The 25,041-nt window shown below is 40.0% G+C and overlaps 1 protein-coding gene across 1 annotated transcript in view; it reads right to left on the bottom strand.

Moving 5' to 3' along the window:
• LOC106603306 (ephrin-B1) overlaps nt 1-25,041 on the bottom strand; it is an 81,091-nt gene that overhangs the window by 23,760 nt on the left and 32,290 nt on the right. The window contains exon 2 of the mRNA XM_014196820.3: nt 16,208-16,485. Within this exon, the coding sequence (XP_014052295.1) occupies nt 16,208-16,485 (278 nt within the window). The remainder of the gene's footprint in view (nt 1-16,207; nt 16,486-25,041) is intronic.

Here is a 25,041-nt window from a genome sequence, read left to right as displayed (position 1 = left end):
ATCGTCTGTTGGACCAAAGATGTTATAACAAAATGAGGTGAGTAAGGGTTCACTCATTTTTTGAGTAAACCTCCGGAAAGGAATGGTGGGATGTGAACGATGGTGGACGACACCCTCCCTTGAACATGCAAACTATAAACAGACCAAACTCATCTTGTCTCCTCTTATTATCTTTGGTTTCTGTGAGGGGCAAAAAGCATGGCAGTGCGCAGAAACTACCCATTGTCGAATTACTTTCAATTTCTAGAGTGTTTAACTCAATTATTTTGATCAATGGTGAGCTCACCCGTGATGTGATTAATTATAAATAGTAATTTCAATTAGCTAATTCATATTGTAGTTTGTCAGCGAGAGTTATACAAATATGACCGCTTATGTTACGTCAATCTTTCCTCAGTTAGCGCTAGGACAAATGTAGCCTACATTTTTCTGGTTTGGATGATTGTGTTATGCTGTAGATACTTCTGTGAATGTCTGAACATTGCATCCAAAAATAAACTGCTCACATTCTGGACATAACTTTGTAAGGACTGTGCAAAAAAAAAAAAAACACCATTGTGCAAAAGGTTTCTGAAAAATGTGTGGCCAGCTCAAATGCTGATTGTTGCGTCATTCGAAAATGGCCGTTCTATAAAAGCGTTCTAAATAAGCGTTCTAATCACACCGGTTTGATCGTATGCTACAGGGACCATTGTAGAATGATCACAACCATGTGTTGGTACGTGTGAAAAGGTTAAAAGCTAATATGTGGAATTTCTTTCCTTCTTAATGCGTTTGAACCAATCACTTATGTTGTGACAAGGTAGCGGTGGTATACACAAGATAGCCCTCTGGGTCTTCCAGGAAAGGAAGACCCAGAGTTACCTCTGCTGCAGAGGATAACTTTATTAGAGTTAATTGCATCTCAGATTACAGCCCAAATTACTGCGTCACAAAGTTCAAGTAACAGACACATCTCAACCTCAACTGTTCAGAGGAGACTGCGTGAATCAAGCATTCATGGTTGAATTGCTGCAAAGAAACCACTACTAAAGGTCACCAATAAGAATAAGAGGCTTGCTTGGGCCAAGAAACACGAGCAATGGACATTAGAACGGTGGAAATCTGTCCTTTGGTCTGATGAGTCCAATTGTGAGATTTGGGGATTTTTTGTGAGATGCAGAGTATGTGAACGGATGATCTCTGCATTTGTGGTTCCCACCGTGAAGCATGGAGGAGGAGGTGTGACGGAGTGGGGGTGCTTTGCTGTTGACACGGTTGTTGATTTATTTAGAAGTCAAGGCGCACTTAACCAGCATGGCTACCACAGCATTCTGCAGCGATAAGCCATCCCATCTGGTTTGCGCTTAGTGGGACTATCATTTGTTTTTCAACAGGACAATGACTCAAAATGTAATGATCGGACCAAACTGCAGCGGGGATGTGAATCATCGTCTTGATTTATTAAAGAAATGAACACTGAACAAAAGAATGCCGAAAAACCAGTCCTGTAAGGTACATAGACTATACATGGAACAACCACCCACAAACACAAGAGAAAATAAACCCACTTAAATATGGCCTCCAATTAGAAGCAACGACAACCAGCTGCTTCTAATTGGAGGTCGTTCCCAAAACTAACATAGAAATAGAAAAACTAGAAAACCCACATAGAAATAGAAAACATAGAACATAAACCAAAAACCCCGAAACACCCTGACCAAACTACAATAACAAATAACCCCTTTTACTGGTCAGGATGTGACAAAGGGCCTGTGGAGAGGCGTTGGAAATAAAAAAATTCAGAGCGACTAGCAAATTCCATATTACCACATGTATTTATTAAAGAGCAACAATATTGTGGAGGAAAAACATCCTCCCAACAAACCTTCCTCCCGGTCTCTGATGTCTCAGCCAAGACAAATGGCAGTAGATTGGGGCGTGCCCTGTTTTCCTCACTGCACTCCCTGTCTATGATGGATCTGACAGTACCAACACCGACCTTTTCATAGTGCCCTTCTGATTTCATCGATTGAGGCATGGTTAAAGTCAACAGTGACTTATGAAACCCTACCACAAGAAATAATTTCCACAACTACCGATCCTTTGGCCAGGACTAAGATGGATGGTTTACAAAAGAGGGCTTTCACATCCAGCTAAAAATCCCATTGGCAGCAACAATTTTCTCTGGTCTGATTATGATATCTCTCATTTATTTTAATGATATACACTGAGTGTACAACAAATTAAAAACACCTTCCTAATATTGAGTTGCACCCCTTTTGCTCTCAGAACAGCATCAATTCATAGTGGCATGGACTCTACAAGGTGTCGAAAGCATTCCACAGGGATTCTGGCCCATGTTGACTCCAATGCTTCACACAGTTGTGTCAAGTTGGCTGGACGTCCTTTGGGTGGTGGACCATTGTTGACACACGGGAAACTTGAGTGTGAAAAAGCCAGCAGCGTTGCAGTTCTTGACACAAACCGGGGCGCCTGGCATCTACTACCATACCCCATTCAAAAGGCACGTAAATATTTTGTCTTTCCCATTCACCCTCTGAAAGGTACACATACACAATCCATGTCTCAATTGTCTCAAGGCCTAAAAATCCTTATTTAACCTGTCTCTTCCCCTTCATCTACACTGATTGAAGTGGATTTAACAAGTGACATCGATAAAGGATCATACTGTCGCTTCACCTAGTCAATCTATGTCATTCATGTTTTATACACTCAGTGTATAAGTGAACACAACTTCTGCAATCATTTTCAAATGTCTGATTAAAAAGTCCACTATTATTCAAAATTAGATTATTCCAAAATAGTGCAGTGTAACCTACCATTTACAATGGTGGAGCGTGTTCTAAGACTTGTCCAAGCAATTTTATTTAAATGGCAAAAAATCATGATCCAGGATTGTAGGACAGTTCGTTGGAACTGCAAGCTTGATCTTACACTGCGAGATTTCTGAAAGAGCATCAACTTAACTACAATCCCTCCTCAGGGACGTGAGAAAGTCCCTGAAAGCATTAATTGGTGTTAAATTAGTCTTAGTTTCTGCTGTACGCACAGGGAGCGTACTCATTACCCTACATAACACATCACTACATCCCATCATGCCTCACTCTATGGCTCCCAAAGGTCAAGGTGACTACCTTAGGGATATTGCTATGGCAACAGGTGGAGGATCTGATCCATGTGGGGACTCAGATGGTTCAGTGTTTGAATAAGCAGAGGCTGACCAATGACTGAAAAAACAGCTACACTCTGAGGAGGCAAAGGTCAACTTTAATCATCTCCACAGCTCCCCACAGGAATCTCATAAAAAAGTTACACAAGTTCATTCTCATTTCCACCCCTACAAAAGAGAAAGGTGAGAAGAGATTAAAAGTATTTATCTAAAACAATATTTAATCCTCTGTGAACTGATATACAGACTAGTAAATCATATTGAAAGTAGCTTGCTGATTGGGCCCTTTGTAAGAAGTTAATAAAAACTTTAAATAAAATGAGCTAAGATTGGATATTTACCAAGAAACAAAAGGAAAGCTTTGCCTACGATCTCGACAGCCCCTAGTTAATTAGATAAAAAATCTAAAGCATATGCTTTGTTGGAACTCCAAAGCCTGCGATTAAATGTGTTGTCTGCAGAGCGAACAATTAATATGCTCCTTGTAACCTAAGCGCTCATTACGTTCACATCAAGGCAGTAAACAAGTCTACAAAAACCAGAAAATGCAGATACAGTAGATATACAGTACATTACTATGTAACACACTTTTAAACGTTTTCACACTACCTTTTATGGGACAACTGACTCCTTTACCTTAAGGCGTTTCATGTCACAGACTCCTCTACGACTGATTTCTATTTTCAGTTTATTCACCACACACTGCTTCAGTCAATAACTCAAGCCTTTGACACTGTGGGTCACACAGAGATTTAGGAGTTTAGTCACCACCTCACATCATTTGAATAAACCTCTGAATAGGATGTTCTTCACACTATACTAGCGACCACTGTGGAAAGCCCCTTGGTCCCCACCTCAGGGAAACGTGATCCCTCTGACACGGCAGCCACTACGAAACAAAAAATGAACCTGGTAATTATCATTTTTCATCTGTGGCATATGAAAAATGTTTGCTCAGGCCGGCTTCAAAAGCTGTGGCTGCACTGTGGTACATCAAAGCCAGGGATATGTCCTCAAAATCAGAATCATATCTTCTTTATTCCAAAGTGACCGGCTATTCAACTTCCTTATGCATTGTAGTCAGCTCCGGAAGGGCTCCGATCTCACCCTCAAGGTGCAGTCTAGGCCAGCGACGACTATCAATAAATAATCAGAGGCTCTTTTAGAATAAACCAGGCCCTAGATTAGCGTTTCCCAAACTACACAGCTGATTTAAATAATCAACTCATCATCAAGCTTTGATTATTTGAATCAGCTGTGTAGTGCAGCGGAAATGCTGCCCTAGATAACTAAGCCATGAGCAAAGGTTCTACACTCCAGCGCCATTGTTGTGATATGTGCAACACAATAAACTTGATAGGCCTTACATTTTTCATTATGCCTTCTCAATTGAAAATGTGGACCTATTCCTGATGAAACAAACCATTAGGGGTATCCAGGGACCAGTTGAACTAGTGATAAAAAGAGAACCTTTCAACTGTACATTTCCTGATCTTCATTTTTCAGTCTGTTCCAGATTTGTAATACTTCTCTAGAGAGGATGACACTAAAGTTTCCAGGATCATGTTTTTCACATTATCTTCTCTTAGACAATACCAGACCCTTTTTTATTTTTCTTTATGCTCAGGCATGTTACTTTCCAGATTTACACTTTAAAAAATTAAAAGCAAAGACAATTCATTTGACGCCAGATTCATTATGAGCCAAATCACGGTTACTACACTGTATGCGACCTGACACATAACCACAAGTTTCACAAAATAAACATTCTGCATATTCTTCCATGGGAGTCCGCACTGTATGCGTATGAATACTGGCCCAGTTGTTTCTCTCCTGGTGCATCTCGACTCGTGTGCAACTAATTGGAAGGTCTTAAACCGACTCGTAGATGATGGAGATGCCATGGTGTGTCAAAAGGTAAGATGGAGCGCGGCAGATGACATCATTCCTGGGGCTGTGCTGAAGATTAGAGAGTCAGCTGTCCGAGGGAGCCTCCATGACAAATCTCCCCATTCCCCTCCTGCATCCACTGTGCTCAGGGGGAAACGTTGCTATATCTGGCCCAATTACACTGTGATTCCATCCTCCTCAGTGACAAGGCTCCTGCAGCTCTCTGCCTGCTTCCTGATTAACCTGATATGAAGGAGACCTCCAGAGGCGGTTAACGCCGGGCATGGAAGGTAGCAGAGAAAAATCAAGAGGAATCAGGACAATAGAAGAGAGGGAACATGGGGAATATACGATCGGACAGATCGGTGCAGTCGGTCATAAAGATGGAGTAATGCCTGAGCAGCTGTTTGGCTGTGTTTGTGTTTCACATCCGTTTGAATTACTAGAGGAAGGCTTTTCAGTCAAGCTCAGTTAGCGACCTTGACCAGTAACAGAGACCAGTTAACTGGATACACAAGTAAGATTTGACTAGTCAGCGTGTTGAACCAATGACTATGCATCAGTGATGTTCCGCTTGAAGTGTAATTTTTGTGAAATGCATTCCAATGTTGCGAGTCCTATAATCAAGGTTCCCACTGTAACATTTTAGAGAAGTTATGTCAGTGAGAAATGATGCTAGCGGAACACGATGAAAGAGTTTAATTGTTATCGGGCCCAGGATTGAAGATTTTCAAAGCTACAGTGAATTCTGCAGACGCAGTGCTTTATGAGCTGAATCGAGCAGAGGGAGATTATGGGAGAAGCAAATGCACTACACATGGTGTGGGAGAGCCATGGAAGCAACACCTCCTGAAAGACGCTGCCTGCAAAGGCTTTGTTGTGTTTTGCTGTAACAGCATGGGCCAGATGAAATGACTCGGGAGACATAATGGGACAACTAGTCACATTTGAATGCTGAAAAACATTAAAACAGTTTGTTTGCTTGAAATGGTACTCATTATTTCATGTAATTTGTTCAAATCTATCATTCTTTGAAAATCTTCATGTATTTCTTCCACAATACCTCTCATGAAAAACATTTGCCTTTATTGAACTTACACATGGTGTGTTATCTTTTCTTACCAGCACTGACTTTGTTGATAGCTACTTTGAGAATAAATGTACTTACTATGACTGATGTTTGATTGTCTCACCTAGCTATTTTACGATGAATGCACTTTAAATCGCACTGTATTAGAACGTCTGCTAAATTACTCAAATGTAATGTAAAATGTATGTATACTACACTGCCCTACAAAGGAAAATCTTTGATCTGTTGTAATCTGATTAGTGTGGTATTTAGTTTCCTGAGACAAGAATGAGCCAGTTGATCAGAATATATCATGGAATATCAGAAATGACTGTCTGTCTAGATGGAAAAAGACTTCGAATTCAGATTTTGCAGTAACAATAATTACATAGTTACTGTGTTTTGCCTTTATAGGGCAGTACAGTTAAAAAATGTATTGTTTATATCATCTTGTAGCATCTCCTTACTCAGCTTTTCTTGCACAAATGTCCTCGTCTGCCCCTGCAATACACTGGATGGAAATTCAGGCTGTGGTGCCAATCAGCTCAGTTTCCAGAGACATTTAGTGGATTATGTCCATTTCCTGCCAACAGCCCACCCAACACACACACACACACACACACGCACGTATGAACACACACATGGACAAAAAAAACACATACGCATGCAGACTTACATACTGTATGTGATCAAGCACCCCCGAACCCCCCCACACACATACAGACAAAAATCCCTGATCCCCCGTCCCAACTGGAGTGGCAGCTGTCAAAATGCGTCACCATCAGGCATGGCGGGTTTCAAGGAATCAGTGTGCAGCTGACAACACAGCCAGACTGGTTTAGTGCAGGCTAACAAAAATGATCCCTCTCCCAACAAATAACCTACTGTACATAGACATACACATCATTCATAGCAGGGGATATGTTGTCTTCTGAAAAGAGAACAAGATAAATAGCATGGAAGAACTCCATGCTAAGATGGATTTTTGTTTGGAGGATTGTTTTCTTCTCTGGGAGTATAATCACTCCAGTATGTCTGTTTCTTTCTCCTGCAGTTCTGTGGCCCTGATGCCAAATGGTGGTCAGGTTGGAGTTGACATCAGTGGGTTATTACTGACACCCCTCCTGCTGAGACTCGATGACCCTCTGCACAGGGGCACATGGGAAAAGATCCACACCACAGGGGGAGGGCGTAGGTGACCAGCACAGGCCACCACAGTCACTCTGTTTATTATGGGGCTGAACTATGCAGTGCAGCCAGCGCGAGAACTGACTCCCAACACACAACATGTGCACAAACTATACCAGTGTGCATACAGTCAACAAAGATAATCCTCTCCATGTCAGTGTAAACATGAGGGAACTATGCCAACGAATCAGTTGGTCGGGCATTTGATTTCCATACGCGGGCATGTTTTTTTTTTTTTTTTACACGGGACATTTTTTGAAAGGGTGTTACAGTAAAGACCATAAGCGGCGTGTGAGTTTCATGTTTGGGGAAGCTTACAATTGATCAATTTATACTGATCTGCATGCCAGGTAGTTTCATATGTGCATTTTCGTGGAACTGTTTCATTTCATGAATAAAGTTTTTTGTTTTTTCAAAATCATTGTCAGGCGTTTAATCATAAAAATCAGAACTAAAATGATAAAAATCTAAAAGTAAAAATTCAACTAAAGGAGAGCACCAGCCTCTGCCATATGGACACTGATAAACTGTGATCTATTGGCAGCTAAAGAAATGAGCGCATGGAACTCCGAGATAGTTGATGATGCATTGGCCTATAGACTAAGTAAAATACATACAGTACATTCAGAAAGTATTCAGAACCCTTGACTTTTTATAAATTTTGTTATGTTACAGCCTTATTCTAAAGTAATTACATAGTTTTTTCCCACCTGGCCAATCTACACACAATAACCCATAATGACAAAGCAAAAACAGTTTTTTTATTCATAATAAAAACTGAAATATCATGTTTACATAAGTATTCAGACCCTTTACTCAGAACTTTGTTGAATCACCTTTGGCAGCGATTACAGCCTCGAGTCTTCTTGGGTATGACGCTACAAGCTTTGCACACCTGTATTTGGGGAGTTTCTCCCATTCTTCTCTGCAGATAGCAGAGCAGGTAGCCTAGTGGTTAGAGTGTTGGACTTGTAACCGAAAGGTTGGAAGATCGAATCCCCGAGCTGAGAAGGTAAAACAAATCTGTCGTTCTGCCCCTGAACAAGGCAGGTTAACTACCCACTGTTCCTAGGCTGTCATTGAAAATAAGAATTTGTTCTAACTAAATAAAGGTTTAAAAAAATCATCCTCTCAAGCCTCTCTATTTTCAGGTCTCTCCAGAGATGTTCCACTGGGTTCAAGAAAGGGCACTGGCTGAAAAGGGTCTGAAAAATTATAGAAATATAGAAATAAGAAATTATAGAAATAAGACTTATATTTGCAAACATTTCTAAGATCCTGTTTGCGCTTTGTCATTATGGGGTATTGTGTGTAGATTGATGTGGATTTTTTTTATTTAATCCATTTTAGAATAAGGCTGTAACTTTACAAAATGTAGAAAAGGGGAAGGGGTCTGAATACTTTCCGAATGCACTGTAGGTCTAAAGCCAACAATTAAAAACAGAAAATATCCTGATACATTCAGGTACTTTCAATCACATTCATCTCTCTTCTCTGCCTTTCTTCCTCCCTTTTAATCTGTCTTGACTTGAGCTATCGCTAGTAAAGTGCAACATTGTATCAAATCAATCAACTGGGTGTGGCCCAAAGCTGTAGCTAGCGAACTTGTAACATTGTATCAACTAGCCTATTCCGGGCCCTCAGTTTCCAGCGCCAGTGAGCTCAAGACAGAGAACTATTTTTGAGCAAGGGAAAAAATGTCAGGTACTTTATTTCATGGCATTTCCACTGGATATATGGGATCATCAGATCATGATGTTTTGCTCTTTCACACTGAGGCTTGGTGATTATCAAGGCCGGTGAGGAACTATTATAATTCGCAATGGATGTTAAAAAACAGACTCCATTGACTTAGGCTACTGTGTGAGGTGAAGAAAAATGACTGAGTAGCTCAGGTTATAAGTGGTGGATGTGGTGAGTTAAGACAAACAGAAATCAGACATCCCCAGAAGGGCATTTTCCTACATTTGCACGCAGCAGGTCAGGTACTTCTATGCATGCTCACACACAGCTCTCCCTCAACATTATCAGAACAGATACACCAGATACATGCTCATTGTTCACATGGAGCACTCCAAACAAAATACAATGAAGAAATTATATACTTTTACATTACCGTGTATTTTACCAATAAAATAGTCAGACGGTGATGTGAACATTCTCTGTATTCATATCCCGAAAGAAAGAAATGATCTCACTACAATGCATTTTTATAGAAAGTTAGCAACATCTTGTCTAATGTGGCTACCTTGGAAAGGACAATGGATGATATATTGGCTAGAGGTCGACCGATTATGATTTTTCAACGCCGATACCGATACCGATTAATTGGGGTGCAGAAACCCCCGCTGCCGATTAATCGGCCGATTGTTTTCGTTAATTTGTAATAATGACAATTACAACAATACCGAATTAACACTTATTTTAACTTAATACAATACATAAATACTATCAATTTAGCCTCAAATAAATAATGAGTCATGTTCAATTTGGTTTAAATAATGCAAAAACAAAGTGTAGGAGAAGAAAGTAAAAGTGCAATATGTGCCATGTAAAAAAGCTAACGTTTAATAAGTTCCTTGCTCAGAACATGAGAACATATGAAAGCTGGTGGTTCCTTTTAACATGAGTCTTCAATATTCCCAGGTAAGAAGTTTTAAGTTGTAGTTATTATAGGACTATTTCTCTCTATACGATTTGTATTTCATATACCTTTGACTATTGGATGTTCTTATAGGCACTTTAGTATTGCCAGTGTAACAGCATAGCTTCCGTCCCTCTCCTCGCTCCTACCTGGGCTCGAACCAGGAACACATCGACAACAGCCACCCTTGAAGCAGCGTTACCCATGTAGAACAAGGGGAACAACCACTCCCAAGTCTCAGAGCGAGTGATGTTTGAAACGCTATTAGCACGCACCCGCTAACTAGCTAGCCATTTCACATGGGTTACACCAGCCTAATCTCAGGGGATGATAGGCTTGAAGTCATAAACAGCGCAATGCTTGAAGAATTGTGAAGAGCTGCTGGAAAAACGCACGAAGGTGCTGTTTGAATGAATGCTTACGAGCCTGCTGCTGCCTACCATCGCTCAGTCAGACTGCTCTATCAAATATCAAATCATAGACTTAATTATAACATAATAACACACAGAAATACGAGCCTTTGGTCATTAATATGGTCGAATCCTGAAACTATCATATCGAAAACGAAAAGTTTATTATTTCAGTGAAATACGGAAACGTTCCGTATTTTATCTAATGGGTGGCATCCCTAAGTCTAAATATTCCTGTTACATTGCACAACCTTCAATGTTATGTCATAATTATGTACAATTCTGGCAAATTAATTACGGCCTTTGTTAGGAATAAATGGACTTCACACAGTTCGCAATGAGCCAGGCGGCCCAAACTGCTGTATATACCCTGACTGCTTGCACGGAACGCAAGAGAAGTGACACAAATTCATGTTAGCAGCCAATATTAACTAAATATGCAGGTTTAAAAATATATACTTGTGTATTGATTTTAAAGAAAGGCATTGATGTTTATGGTTAGGTACATTGATGCAAGGACAGTGCTTTTTTCGCAAATGCGCTTGTTAAATCATCACCCGTTTGTCGAAGTAGGCTGTGATTCGAAGAGAAATTAACAGGCACCGCATTGATTATATGCAACGCAGGACACGTTAGATAAACTAGTAATATCATCAACCATGTGTAGTTAACTAGTGATTATGTTAAGATTGATCGTTTTTTATAAGTTTAATGCTAGCTAGCAACTTACCTTGGCTTCTTGCTGCCCTCACGTAACAGGTAGTCAGCCTGCAATGCAGGCTCCTCGTGGAGTGCAATGTAAGGCAGGTGGTTAGAGCGATGGACTAGTAACCGGAAGGTTGCAAAAATTAATCCCCGAATCCCCCCTGAACAAGGCAGTTAACCCCCGTTCCTAGGCCGTCATTGAAAATAAGAATGTGTTCTTAATCTGATTTGCCTAGTTAAATAAAGGTGTAAAAAATATATATATATATATATATATATATATATTAAAAAAAAAAAATCGGCAAATCGGTGGCCAAAAATACTGATTACCGATTGTTATGATAACTTGAAATCGTCCCTAATTAATTGGCCATTCCGATTAATCGGTCGACCTCTAATATTGGCACGGTTTGCTGGCCCGAGACGTATCCTTCAAACACCGGCTTCTCTGGCATTGTCACTTTAATATGAATTCGGGGGAACGGAGAAAAGAAAGTATGAAATGTATGCATTCACTACTGTAAGTCGCTCTGGATAAGAGCGTCTGCTAAATGACAAAAATGTAAAATGTAATTCAGAGGGCAGAAATGATTAAATATTAAAGCATTGGACCTCTCACTAAAGGCTTCAGTCATACATAAACTAGATTTAAATCCGAACTGGTTCTCTAGCAGATTAGTACAACCTCTCACTTTCGGTTATTTGAAAATGAAATCTCCAAAATATTGCTATTTTTTAAAAACAAGCCATAGAAAGCTGGTTGCAATTTCAATTTAATCCACCAGAAAAGACAGAACAAATATTAGGAAAAATGAAATACTGAAATATAGTTATTGATTAAAAAAAAAACGTTATATAAAAAAATAGGACTGGTATGCCAGACATGCAGTAAACAAATATATATAGAAATGTCTGCTCTAACCAAAATTATAACCAACTGATTGCATCATTACTGAAAAAATGGAGGAGGCAAGTGGAAAGGGGAGAAGGTAAGGAACTTGTCTGTCGGCCCTGCATTAAAATTGTGATAAATAAAAAAGTATACCAGTTTCATTTAAGGACCAAAAAATGTATAGCTGCACCATACAGTTTGGAGGAGATTTCCGATGTACCATTTCCATGGCACATGGTTTATGAACTGATACACAAAATGTTTTTACATTTTAATTATTATACAGAATTCTTGCAACCAATAGAATGTTAAATATATTAGATTACTTGTTTTGGTACTGCCCATACTGTGTGTAGCTTGTTTTTGGTCGCAGGTTTGGGAATGACTGAAAACCTCACTTAAATCCATTTTAAATTCAGTCTAACACAACAAAATGTTGAAAAAGTCAAAGGGTGTGAATACTTTCTGAAGGCACTGTAGCTCTATGCGTTTGTTATTTGAAACAATCCACAGCAAAGAAATTTTAAGAAGCTAGTGATCCTCTGTGGCTAAGTCATGCTCTCTGGTGAAGTACTTAGAATTTTTTTAGTTAGGAGTAATGATATAATATTAGCAAAACATACATTTATTTTAGGTGAAGCCAGCATCTGAACAGTGCACTGTGCATCCGCCAACTTTCCTTTCCAATTCGCAAGAGACTGCTTGAAACCAGAGATCTGTATATAATGACGAGATGCTCATGTCTCCGCCCTAACAATAGGAGTTGTTGTCACAAAGGCGAGAATGCAGGTGACAAGTTTAGGTCTGCATAGTAAGCCCATAGAAACGCACTGGGAATATTCTGGACAGATTTTGGCAAGAGTGAGCCCCTTTCGCTTCATCTCTTCCTCTCTGCTTAAACTATCTCACCGGAGAAAGCATCGGAGCGAGCGCAACAGCGCCACTCTGTCTTACTATATGTAGCCCATGTATCTGATGCTGTCTGGTCAAAAAGAGTATGGCATCAGATACATGGGCTACACATACAGAGACAGAGGGGCATTGTTTCGCTCGCTCGGATGCTTTATCTGAGATTGATGTGTCTGTCTGTCGGCATGTGTCTCTGATATAAATAAATTATAAATATATTTCTATATTTTACTTGGATGGGCAAGGAGGTAGGGCGGGCCAAGCCCCCTAAGGCCCACCCATAATGCCGGCCCTGTATGCCAGGGCATATATTTTTATTCTTAGGAGAGAGAGGGAGTTAAAAAGTTAATGCTAGCCTTCTCTGTGTACTGTATTCTCCACCAATCACTGGAGCTAATTAGAGGCATTATCTCTGGTCTGATGATGTTTATGAGCAGTACACAAATCTTTGATGAAGCATTACGGTTTCTCTGCCACAGATCAGTAAAAGAAGTACAGTTTGTCATAAAGCAACAGTTATTCTGAGAGAGAGAGAGTTAAAGTGCACACAAAGCTGGACCAGCAGTGCCCCATTGCCTCGAGACAATATTATAGTGCCAGGGAAGTTTAATCTTATCAGTCGAGTGATACCTAATTGAAAAATTGTTATCACAGAGTTAGATTGAGACAATTTGGCATACCAATTGAAAATAGTGTATGATTAATCTGTACTGTCTGAGGAATGTTCATGGTCAGTTGTTTTGAGTCAAAGGAAACAAAGATCTGACCTCAACGGGAAAACTCTTTGAGGCACTTTATTTTCCCTAATGTCATAAAAACTACTTGGACCCATAAAACAGCTTTTATACGCCCTTGGTACACTCTAAATGTAACCCCTAGGATCTCTGCCAATTTTCTGAAAATGAGGTTTCAATACACCAACAAGTAAACGAATTACATATGTTCTAATATGGACATATTGTACAATATATTATATTGTCAATGGCTTACGAACATATATATTTTATTTAATGTCTGTGTCTGACATACACTGAGTGTACAAAACATTAAGGACACCTGCTCTTTCCATGATATAGACTGACCAGGTGAATCCAGGTGAAAGCTATGATTTCTTATTGATATTACTTGTAAAATCCACTTCAATCAGTGTAGATTAAGGGGAGGAGACTGGTTAAAGAAGGATTGTTAAGGCTTGAGACAATTGAGACTTGGATTGTGTATGTGTGCCATTCAGATGGTGAGTGGGTAAAACAAAATATTTAAGTGCATTTGAATGTGGTATGGTAGTAGGAGGTTTGTATCAAGAACTGCAACGCTGCTGTGATTTTCATGCTCAAAAGTGTCCACCACCCAAGGGGGGGTGAGCAACTCAATATTAGGAAGGTGTTCTTAATGTTTTGAAACGTAGAAGTTGACCACTATTGATCAGATCATCAAAGACACAAAGTCAGTAAGATCTCAGAGAGACTCACACTGACAGCAGCACTCTTGGCAATAGACATCCTGCGTTTTATTAAACCATACTTTGATTTATGAGGAAACAATTGAATCAGCAGTGTAGAGTGCACTCTGCCTCGCCTCTCGTCTTCATCACTAATCCATCACTACTCAGAAAGCTACAGAGTTCAGTAATTAAACAAGCACTTGAGCTCATTTCCCCTATATCAAGGGAGTTTAAACAAAAAAAAGAGGCACTGTTTATCAAATGGATGCCAAAAATATACTGGATACCTGATCCAACATATTGTACATGTGATGCTGGGACATCTCTTACACATTCAGTGTGCACACGTTTTGATAAATGTGGCCCATTTAGTCGTGAAACCACATAAATCGTTCTTTTGGAACAAGACTAAAGAACATGAGGAAAATATACTGATTACTTTCAAGGATAGTCGAAAATGTAATCGGTTTGTGGCAAATATGCAATATGTTTGCTTTCCTCACAGGGAAGCATCAAAACTGCAAGCCTTTTCTTTTTGTTCATGCTTCACCAGTCATTCAGAATGTTTTGATGGGTCATTCACGTTAGGTTGGAAGACATTAGTGAGACTGGACATTATGGTGTCATTGATGTTCTAATGCTAGATCTCTGAGAGGATAGGACAATAGCAGAGTACCTTCCCCAGCCAGCCACCAGTGATTATCTAAAGACATACCATGTGGATTAGAGGGTTAAAGAAAAGCAGCCTTGGGCCTGTGGAGTCAGTTGAAGTCGATTATGTGCTGGTGTTAGGATGTCAGAGCCAATGGGCTCGGCTCAGCGATGTGTAACAGAACAAATCAGGCCTGCTTGACTGGAGCTGACCCCTCTGCCACTGAGTTTTAGTGTTATTGCAACTGACCGGATCTGACAGAAACGATTTTGCCTCAGAAAACTCAGAAACGCCACTGCGTTTAGAGTCGCGCTGAGCAGGGAGAGCTAGGCTAGTAGTGGCTGTACTTAAACACAATGGGTCAAAATGATATCAAGGCTGCTGAGGCATTCCTGACCAAGGACTACTTGATAAGGCTTTTATTCAACATACATTATATTCAGACGACCTTAAGAAAATGTTTATGGGGGGCCGAGGGAGGTTAATGTGAGCTGTAATGATTTCAGGCTCAGCAGGATAATCAATTCAGTGGTACTAGACAGGTCTCTTTCAGAAAGTTACATGCTGCACAGCAAATATTTTATAAGCTTTCATTCCAAGTAAAAGGCACAAGTAAGTACAGTACCTCTTCTATATGTTGCATACTATGGAACGTTAAGCCCATGGAAAATACAACTGTTTGATTTTATCGCAGCACTGCAATACCCATTTCTAAATTGTAGATTAAGGAAAAGCCTCATTGCATTTAAGTGCCTTTTGAATCGTTTGTATTCCATGTCAGGACTGTATTAAAGGGATACTTCGGGATTTTGGCAAGGATGACCCTTATCTTCTTCCCCAGTGTCAGAGTTTTATGTGTCTACTATGAAGGAAGTTAGAGATAGTTTCGTGAGCCAATGCTAGCTAGCACTAGCGTAATGACTGGAAGTCTATGGGTATCTGCTAACATGGATACCCATAGACATCCAGTCATTGCACTAACTCTAGTTAGCAATTGCATTAGCACTAGTTAGCACCTTACTTCAAACTGCACTCAGTCATAAAAATGGTATCCACAAGTTCATCGGACTCTGGGGAAGTAGATAAATAGCCTCATTTCAAAAATCCCGAACTATTCCTTTAAACTATGAACAATCCATGAACAATTGTGTTGTAATTTGTAAGCATAAATAAAATGTTTATAGATGGTGTAAAATAAGATAAACCAGTAAGGTAAAATGCCAGATACTCACATGTGATGAAGTAGTTGATGTTCTTTTTGAACTCCAGGCCCATGTAGTTTGGACTGAACTCCTGAAACTTGATGGTGAATTTGATGTCCTTCTCAGGTTTATTGCAGTTGACCAACACATTGGGGTCCATGACCGTGCTGCACTGGTCTGCCTGGTCCTTCTTCACCAGGTACAGTTTGTAAAACTCATATGGCCGCCCCATGTCTGCCTTTGGGCAGATAATGTCCAGCTTGTCCCCTATCTCTGGGTAGATCACCAAGCCCTTCCCATACTGAAATCTGAAACAGACAAAATATGACAGAGAAAGATTAGAATATTTCAAATATTCTAATAACCATACATGCAACGTTTCGGCATAGATCACATTAATTGCGTAACAGTGTGTAATTACTCTGTAAAATGCCACTCTTCTCTTCACACAAGTGTTTTTTTTCTGTGTCTGGCTGAACAGCGACTAAGGGGGCTTTCATACCAAATTGGTTTGGAGCGTTTTTTTCCGAACTCTGGTGCGTTTATCCCCCTAGTTCGGTCGTTTGGACTGGTCTACGCACTAAACAAAGCACCGTGGTTCGTTCAAAAAGGGTGGTCTCGGTCCAATTCAATTCATATAGTGGTGGTGTGGTTCTTTGCAGGTGAGAACGCAGTCCAGACCAAACACAGGAAAAAAAAAACAGAGTTGCGCAGTCATATAAGTTTGTTAACTGCGAGCATAATTTGATATCTTTGAAACATTGTGAGAGTTGATGCATTTAGGAGCACATCCAATGCAGACGGGGGCTATACCGGGAATATAGGCTACTGAATATAGCATATTCACTTCGCAGTTAGAGCGGCAATTGCGCTGTTTCCTCCCGCATGATGTTGGAAAACCAAAGTAAAAGTAATATGAAGATTGGGAAACAAAAATGAATCTTTATAATAATCATGGATGGATTTAACATGAACATTTTTGTCCAAAGAACGAATTACTTGCATGGGCACGTGGTTTTGTTTAGGAATTTTTGTTTGTTTGACATTTAGAAATGTGAAACCAACCGGACCAAGTGAAAAAAATACAAATAATCAAACTATTCTAACCGATTTGAACTATAGCTCAAAACTGTGTGAAAACGCCCAAATATAGAGTCAGTTGTTTGTTATTTCACTTCACTTAAAGCCGGTGCAAAATAAATCATGAGTGAATTCATTGTAAGGAACAGGTTAAGGGAAGCAGGGGCGGGTATTTACAACATCAAACACACAGATAACAACCGAGAGCCCAAGTAGTTATACGGTAAACACATGCATTAATTTACATTAATTCCCTTTGATTTAAAACACTGTAAACAAAGCAAACATCCCCTATCTTTACCTTAGCAAACATACAGCACATTGCCAGGGTAGATGTCAATAGGAAATCAGTATGACAGAGGGCTGCCCGGGTCCTGACTGAGCTTAATCTGCGCCCGGCGAGGGAAAGTACAGATAAACACACAGCACTGTGATGGTCAGATGGCATGCATGCCTTATCGAGATGCTCCACGCCTTATCTTTCACATTCATTTTGATATCTTCCCTCTAACTCAAAGCAACAGACACTGCTGAATTCTATTTGAGGATTTGGACCCGCTGATTGCCTTTGGTGTGTGATACTTCGAGTGGTTTCATTTCCTTTTTTCCTTCTTGATAAGAACCCTTAGGTCTGCCGACATGCTTAATCCACACAATTCATTATAAAAGAAGAGCTGATGTAGGCAATATTTGATCTGGTATTGTAAGAAGTCAAACAAATCTGTGTTGAATGTATTTTTGTTCAGCTTAAAGTCTAAACAACCTTGTCCTAGTTACCAGAGTGACGTTGCTCAATTTGATAATGATGTATTTGGTTACGGTGGATACGTAAAGGGACAATCTGATCCTTATTTACATTTGATTTTCATATACACTCTTCCAGACCAATTTCAACATGGTTAAATTGACAAGAAAACAGCTTTCATGACTCATCTTAAGGCCCTGGTGGTTAGGAGGCTGACTAATACTCAACACACATACAATTAATCAACAGTCAGCATTGTCTGTCTGTCTGCTTTTATCTGTCTGTCAGAAACATAAGTTATGGTTTGCTATGGTATCTTAGACAAAGGTATGTGCCCTAATTCCACTATGCCAATCCACCATGGCTCGTTTAGTATCTAGTCTGCACCGACCATGTTTCTCTACATGCTGTAATTAGGATCTCTCCCTTTCTCAATTCTTCGTTCTCTGGTTCTACGTGGGATTACAGCTCTTTGCCATGCATGATGGGACTCATGATTTGTGAAATAAAAAGGGCCCCTTGTGCTCGCTAACAGCTTAAGAGTGATGATGATGCATTATTATTCCCCATATACTGAAGCAGAACTGGCATACTATTACCATACTGTACATAAAGACAAAGCAGAGTGCACAGTCTGGAGTCAGCACAGTTTGCCTGGCCCTGCGGTTAGCTTGGTGTTGTCTTTGTTTCTCAGACAGTGGGTCCTCTGTTTGCCTTCTCTGTTTGGCTTCTCAAACTCGTTTGATTTGCCCTTATCCTCAGGCTTCTTCAGAGACTGATCAGATGTCTGGCTTTAGTTTTCATATTGTCTACAATGTGTTTCTGAGCCAAAGGAAATGCATTCTTCAAGTGTGTAGGCTACATAATGCAGCTCTGTTAGCAAACTTTCTCAAACTAAAGACTTTCGCATGCTTCGGTTCGGTTGGCGCCTAGCCGAGAACCCAACGAGTGTGCTCGCATACTCCTTTAAAAGACCTTCGCTTGAACAACAAGAACAAAGCGTGAATAGTACCGTTTGTCCATCTTGAGACGCCGTAGCCAGTATACATTTCCTCAAAAGTCTAAAATAACTCAAGAAATCTGTCATTCATTTTTACATTTTTGTCAAAGAGATCTTAGTCGTGCAATTTTACACCTAACTAAGATGTTTGGTGCAGTATTTCTCAAGTAATTTTTTTTTTCTTCATGGAAACGATTAATCTCTTATTGAATGACAACTAACACGTCATTAAAGAATCCCTACAATTTACCAATCACCGAAGACCAAAACGAACAAAAACGTCACAAAATGTCATAATATATGCACAAACTGTTCTGAACTGTTTCAGATGGGAAGCATGCGGATGCCTTAACATTCAAACCTCCACAAAGCAGCAATGCTCTCTCTGCTATAATCCTCTGTACTTACGATCATGGGACCATGGGAGGATAAGGTAAACGGCCACGGGCCAGCACAAAGTAATGCGGCTAACAAAGGGTTCACTGCATTTGCGGTAACCGCCGACTAGCAACATACTGTATAAAAAAAGAAACCAAAACCAACTGTATTTCAAACTGAAGTGACCAACACATAATTCATAGCTGTCTACAAAACCGACACTGATTGTCTTATTTTGTAGTCTCTCAGCAGTAGTCCCTTCTTCAGTTCACTTTTATGGCTTCACACAAGCACCTCAAAATGGAGTACATCAATAGAAAAATATGACAAAAACCATGTTAGATATTTCTCTATACACTGGCAGAGCAATTGTTGTTGATAGTTGGCCGACTGTGTGGGCCAACAAAAATAGAGAATAGTACAAAAACACCAACAATAAATGCCCCAAACCTGACTAAATGAACAACAGAGTGTGGATGGCAGAGAAGGATATAACTCAAGGATGACTTTAAAACCACATAATACCATGTCTGCTGCTGCTCTGTGCTGAATAGGATGTCTCAGGTTTTGTGAAGCTTCTTTGCCTGCCTATTATTACTATTATTAACAATTTTACAAGTAGATGTCCAAACAGATTCTCCATTCCCTTTGTGCTGATCCAACAGGACTGCTGCTCAGAAGAGCTAAGAGGCAGAGCAAAAGACTGTTCAGATTCAAGACTGAACACTGGAAATTACAGGTCATCTTCACGATTAAGGCTTTAAGCTCTGAATATCCTCCCACTACTTTAGTTTCCATAGGAAATGCGGTTTAAAGAGTGACAATTTAACATGGCAGGCAGGAGTTTATATTTTTATTCATCACTATTATTTTCAGGACAGATATCAGCAGAGACAGTGGGGTATTATGTGTGTTTTAAAGTGGAATGAATATGAATGAGATTGATTGGCATATTCATCAGGAGTGCTCAATGATTGCCATTTCATTCAGTTTGCCGTCATACAAATCCTTTCATGTCTTTTCAATGGTCATTTTTCATCAGAGGAAGAATGGTATTATTACAGCTTTCTCCACAGTCAGTGGGGTTTTAAAGTGCTGTTATCTGCACATGCAGCTAGCACACCAGGATCTTTTTCAGTTTAGGATGCATGGTGATACACAAATAAAATGCATTATATAGAATATGGGTACAAGCATGTTCAAATCACCATAACTCATTGTTACAACATAGAGATGTTTTACTCAAGGTCTTAAAGGCTGAATCAAACAAGTTACCAACATTTACATAAACAATCACAGACAATAGTGGGGGAAAACAATGAATGGTCAGTCTCATTCTGGATAGTGATACAATGACAATAAGCAAAATAGCTATCAGCATAATAACATCTGCAACTATTGACTTGAAATTCAATTGTCAAGGTCTTCCAGGGCAGGGAAAAATAGCAATATTGCACTGAGTGCATTTGTGAAAACAGATTAAAAAAAGAAGATTGGATTTGATTTCAATATTGAGCTAATCCTCCATGACCAGGTTGCCTCTCCTCCTGCTGTACATTGCCACCCTGGGCCTGATGCTGCCTCTGCTTCGAGGGCCCTGAGATCCTGTTTAACATAATTAGGTACCAGGTCAACCTGTTATCACAGCCTCACATGCAAAATAAAATTAACTGGGGTCCAGCAGAGACACAATACGGTGACTGCTGCTCTCAATCTCAAGACACAGCCCCTCAAAGTCAATAATCTAATAAACATTAGAAAAACACCCAGTTTAAACCGTGGGGGAATTATTGCTTATAGATAAGGGGCTGCTAGATTAAGCCAGCTTCTGTTAACATTTTACAGCATTGTTATCTTAATGTTTGATCATTCTAAAAACATTGAGTGAGAGACAAGCTAAATTAACACTCCTTTAAAACAAACTTTTATTGTTCTACTTGCTCTGAAATCAAAGCATAAAAATTAAGTCAATATTTTGTTTGAATGTTAAATTGATGTTTTAGGAGTCAACATATTTGCATTAAAATATACTTCCTAAGGTTATAACCTCAGGCGGACATTTGGCTCCATTATGGTCAAACACTGAATCACAGACATTCAATCAGCCTGTCAATGAAGATGTCAACTTCTGTGAACCATCACTGATACATGCCTCTGGTTGAACAAACCAAGCAGACATCTAATCAAATAAAACACAAATGTCCCAGTATCTTTCCCACTGCTAGCAAAACTACTTCATCAAATATGTGTCAAATATACCAGGTGCAAGGGGACAAGCAATATGGGCAAAGTTGAAGAAGCAAACTGATCTCCATTGTCTGCGCTGCTCATTATCAAACTGTGGAAAGACTGAAAAAATAGCCCTCTTTTGTTCTTCACTCATTTGGGCCTCCTACACACTTAGAGCCTAGGCAGTTCCATTCAGGCTTTGGAGGAGACAAGGCCTCATTCTCTCGCCAATCGGATTTACAAGATGCACCATTCGGGCATAAACAAGTTGCCATGGAAACATTATGATTTTTGCACAATCTGTCCCTTTTCCTCTCCCTCAATCCCCCCCATCATCTCTGATTGAAAATGATTAAACAGCTATTCAAAATGAAGGTAAAGACTTACATGTACTTTCGTCTGTGACTAAAATGTGAAGTCAATTTATTCAAAGCCAGGAAAATAATATAAAATGTAGGTTTGAAGTTACATTGTATGCGATACAACCCCACCCACAGAGTGACAAATGACAAACTTCATAGGGCATCATTATCACAGCATTCTGCTTTTCTCATTTTAACATGAAGCACCCAGGTTCTCTCTCTCTCTTTACCAATTAAAGAGCTACAATTCGTAGTCCATGCAAATGAAGTTTATTCATTCACATGCTCTCACAATGCTACTGAGCTCTTCTCACAGCCAAGGGGGAAAGGAGCTCTCATAAGTGGCATCGCCACACTCTCCTCCCCCCTTCATACATTCCAAGGGGGAATTCAAGCACATGACTTGGCAGACCCCTCCATCCCACAATGCCTCTCTGCTGGAGGATTTAGGCTATCCAATGGAATATCAGAGAGCAGTGCAACTAGTCTGACACTCTAAAGCAGTCACCATTCATACAACACTCTCAATAGGCCTCAGGCTAGCTAGAAGGCAGGATACACTCTACATTCAAACATGCACTTTGCATACTTAGTTATTCAATATATAGATATAATGATCAGTACATTTGAGTTGAAGACAAAATTGACTATGCAAACTTGCTATTGACTACTTTTGTTTTGCAGTTGAAGGATGTTGGGCTCTCTGAAAGAAACGTTTCTTTATTTCACCATAAGTAGTTTTCCCCTAGTCCTATTTTCAATGTTGGCTAAAAATGGAGATTGGCAGGTATCGTTTTCCTTCATGCCTGCAAATCATTAACTAACAGAAAAACATCTTCTTGCTCTGACAGTAATTTGAGGGTAAGGGAACCGCAACCCAAATGAGCTGTTATGCAGAGAGGGAAGAAAAACAAATGCCTCAAAAAAGAAAATCAACATACATCAAATCTTAAAAACATTTCCTGCAAGTCCGTGATTGTGTAAAAAATCTGAACAAAAATCGAAACGCAACATGTAAAGTGTTAGTCCTATATTTCATGAGCAATTTTCCAAAAAGCTTATTTCTCTCAAATTTTGTGCACAAATTTGTTTACATCCCTGTTAGTGAGCATTTCTCCTTTGCCAAGATAATCCATCTACCTGACAGGTGTGGCATTTCAAGAAGCTGATTAAACAGCACAATCATTACACAGGTGCACCTTGTGCTGGGGACAATAAAAGGCCACTAAAATGTGCAGTTTGATAACACTAAACAATGCCACAGATGTCTAGTTTTGAGGGAGCGTGCAAACGGCATGCTGACTGTAGGAATGTCCACCAGAGCTGTTGCCAGATAATTGAATGTTCATTTCTCTACCATAAGCAGCCTCTGTCGTTTTAGAGAATTTGGCAGTACGTCCAACCGGCTTCACAACCGCAGACCACGTGTAACCACGCCAGCCCAGGACCTCCACATCCGGCTTCTTCACCTGCAAGATCGTCTGAGACCAGCCACCCGGACAGCTGATGAAACTGAGGAGTATTTTTGTCTGTAATAAAGCCTTTTTGTGGGGAAACCTCATTCTGATTGGCTGGGCCTGGCTCCCAAGTGGGCGGGCCTATGTCCTCCAAGGCCCACCCATGGCTGCGCCCCTGCCCAGTCCATAGATTAGGGCCTAATTTATTTATTTAAATTGACTGATTTCCTTCAATGAACTCAGTAACTCAGTAAAATGGTTGAAATTGTTGCATGTTGCGTTTATATTTTTGTTCAGTATATATTTCAGATATGGATGTTGCTTTCCTGTCCAAAAGACTGCATCTGAAACAGTTAGTACCGGTCAATAAATTATTACTGTAGCATTATAAAAACGATTGCCATATTGTACACATTTTCTGTTTGTTTTGCTTCAGGTTGATTCTGTTTGTACTTCATATAATTGCCAAGCGGAACATATCTTGTAAACAGACATGTATAGCCATTCATGGGGTACAGTATAAAAAGGCCTGTGATACCATTCACCCCTAAACCAATTCCTTGGTTAAGGTTGCTCAAATACAGACTGGTCATTGTTTAGAGTTCAGTGTGGAATAATGGCTTTTGTGTCAATGGGCTACACTGTGGTTTACAGAGGCCCTCGTGCCACGTGCATCACAGCCTTAAGTATCACAGCAATTTCAACGAACCAAGACATTTTGCCCTCAACAAGGATTTGTAAAGCAGATGGCCAGTTAGTGTCCGGTGGTGGAAAAAATACCCAATTGTCATACTTGAGTAAAAGTAAAAAGGTACCTCAATAGGGGCTCCCGAGTGGCGCAGCGGTCTAAGGCACTGCTTCTGTGCAAGAGGCGTCACTACAGTCCCTAGTTCGAGTTTCATAGGGCGGCACATAATTCCCCCAGCGTCATCCGGGGTAGGCCGTCATTGTAAATAAGAATTTGTTCTTAACTGACTTGCCTGGTAAAAAAAATAACAAGGAAAAGTGAAAGTCACCCAGCAAAATACTACTTCAGTAAAAGCCTAAAAGTATCTGGGTTTGAATGTAAGTACAGTGGTGGAAAAGGTACTGAATTGTCATACTTGTGTAAAAAGTAAACGTTATACATCAAAATCATTATATTAAGCAAACCAGATGGCACAAAGGTTATTTTTTATATATTTTCCCCATATAGCCAGGGGCACACTCCAACCCTCAGACATCATTTACAAACGCAGTATTTGTGTTTAGTGAGTCGGTGAGTGAATTGGACCATATTGCTGTCCTGCCTGAACATTTGAAATGTAATGAGCACTTTTGGGTGTCAGGGAAAATGAATGGGAGTAAAAAGTACATATTTCCTTTAGGAATGTCGTGGAGTAAAAGTAGTCAGAAATATAAATAGTAAAGTACAGATACCCCCCCAAAATGACTTAAGTACTACTTCAAACTATTTTGACTTAGTTACAGAGGATCAGGCACAGAGGTGTCATGCCCATAGGGGGCACAGGGCTCCTTATGGGCTCACGAGTGGCGCAGCGGTCAAAGGCACTGCATTTTAGTGCAAGAGGCGGCACTGCAGCCCCTGGTTTGAATCCAGGCTCCATCACATT

Source organism: Salmo salar, chromosome 04, assembly GCF_965601325.2.
Source record: "Salmo salar chromosome 04, fSalSal1, whole genome shotgun sequence".
Classification (NCBI taxonomy): domain Eukaryota; kingdom Metazoa; phylum Chordata; class Actinopteri; order Salmoniformes; family Salmonidae; genus Salmo; species Salmo salar.
The sequence above is the reverse complement of the archived record's forward strand: the minus strand, read 5'-3'. Positions and strand labels throughout refer to the sequence as shown.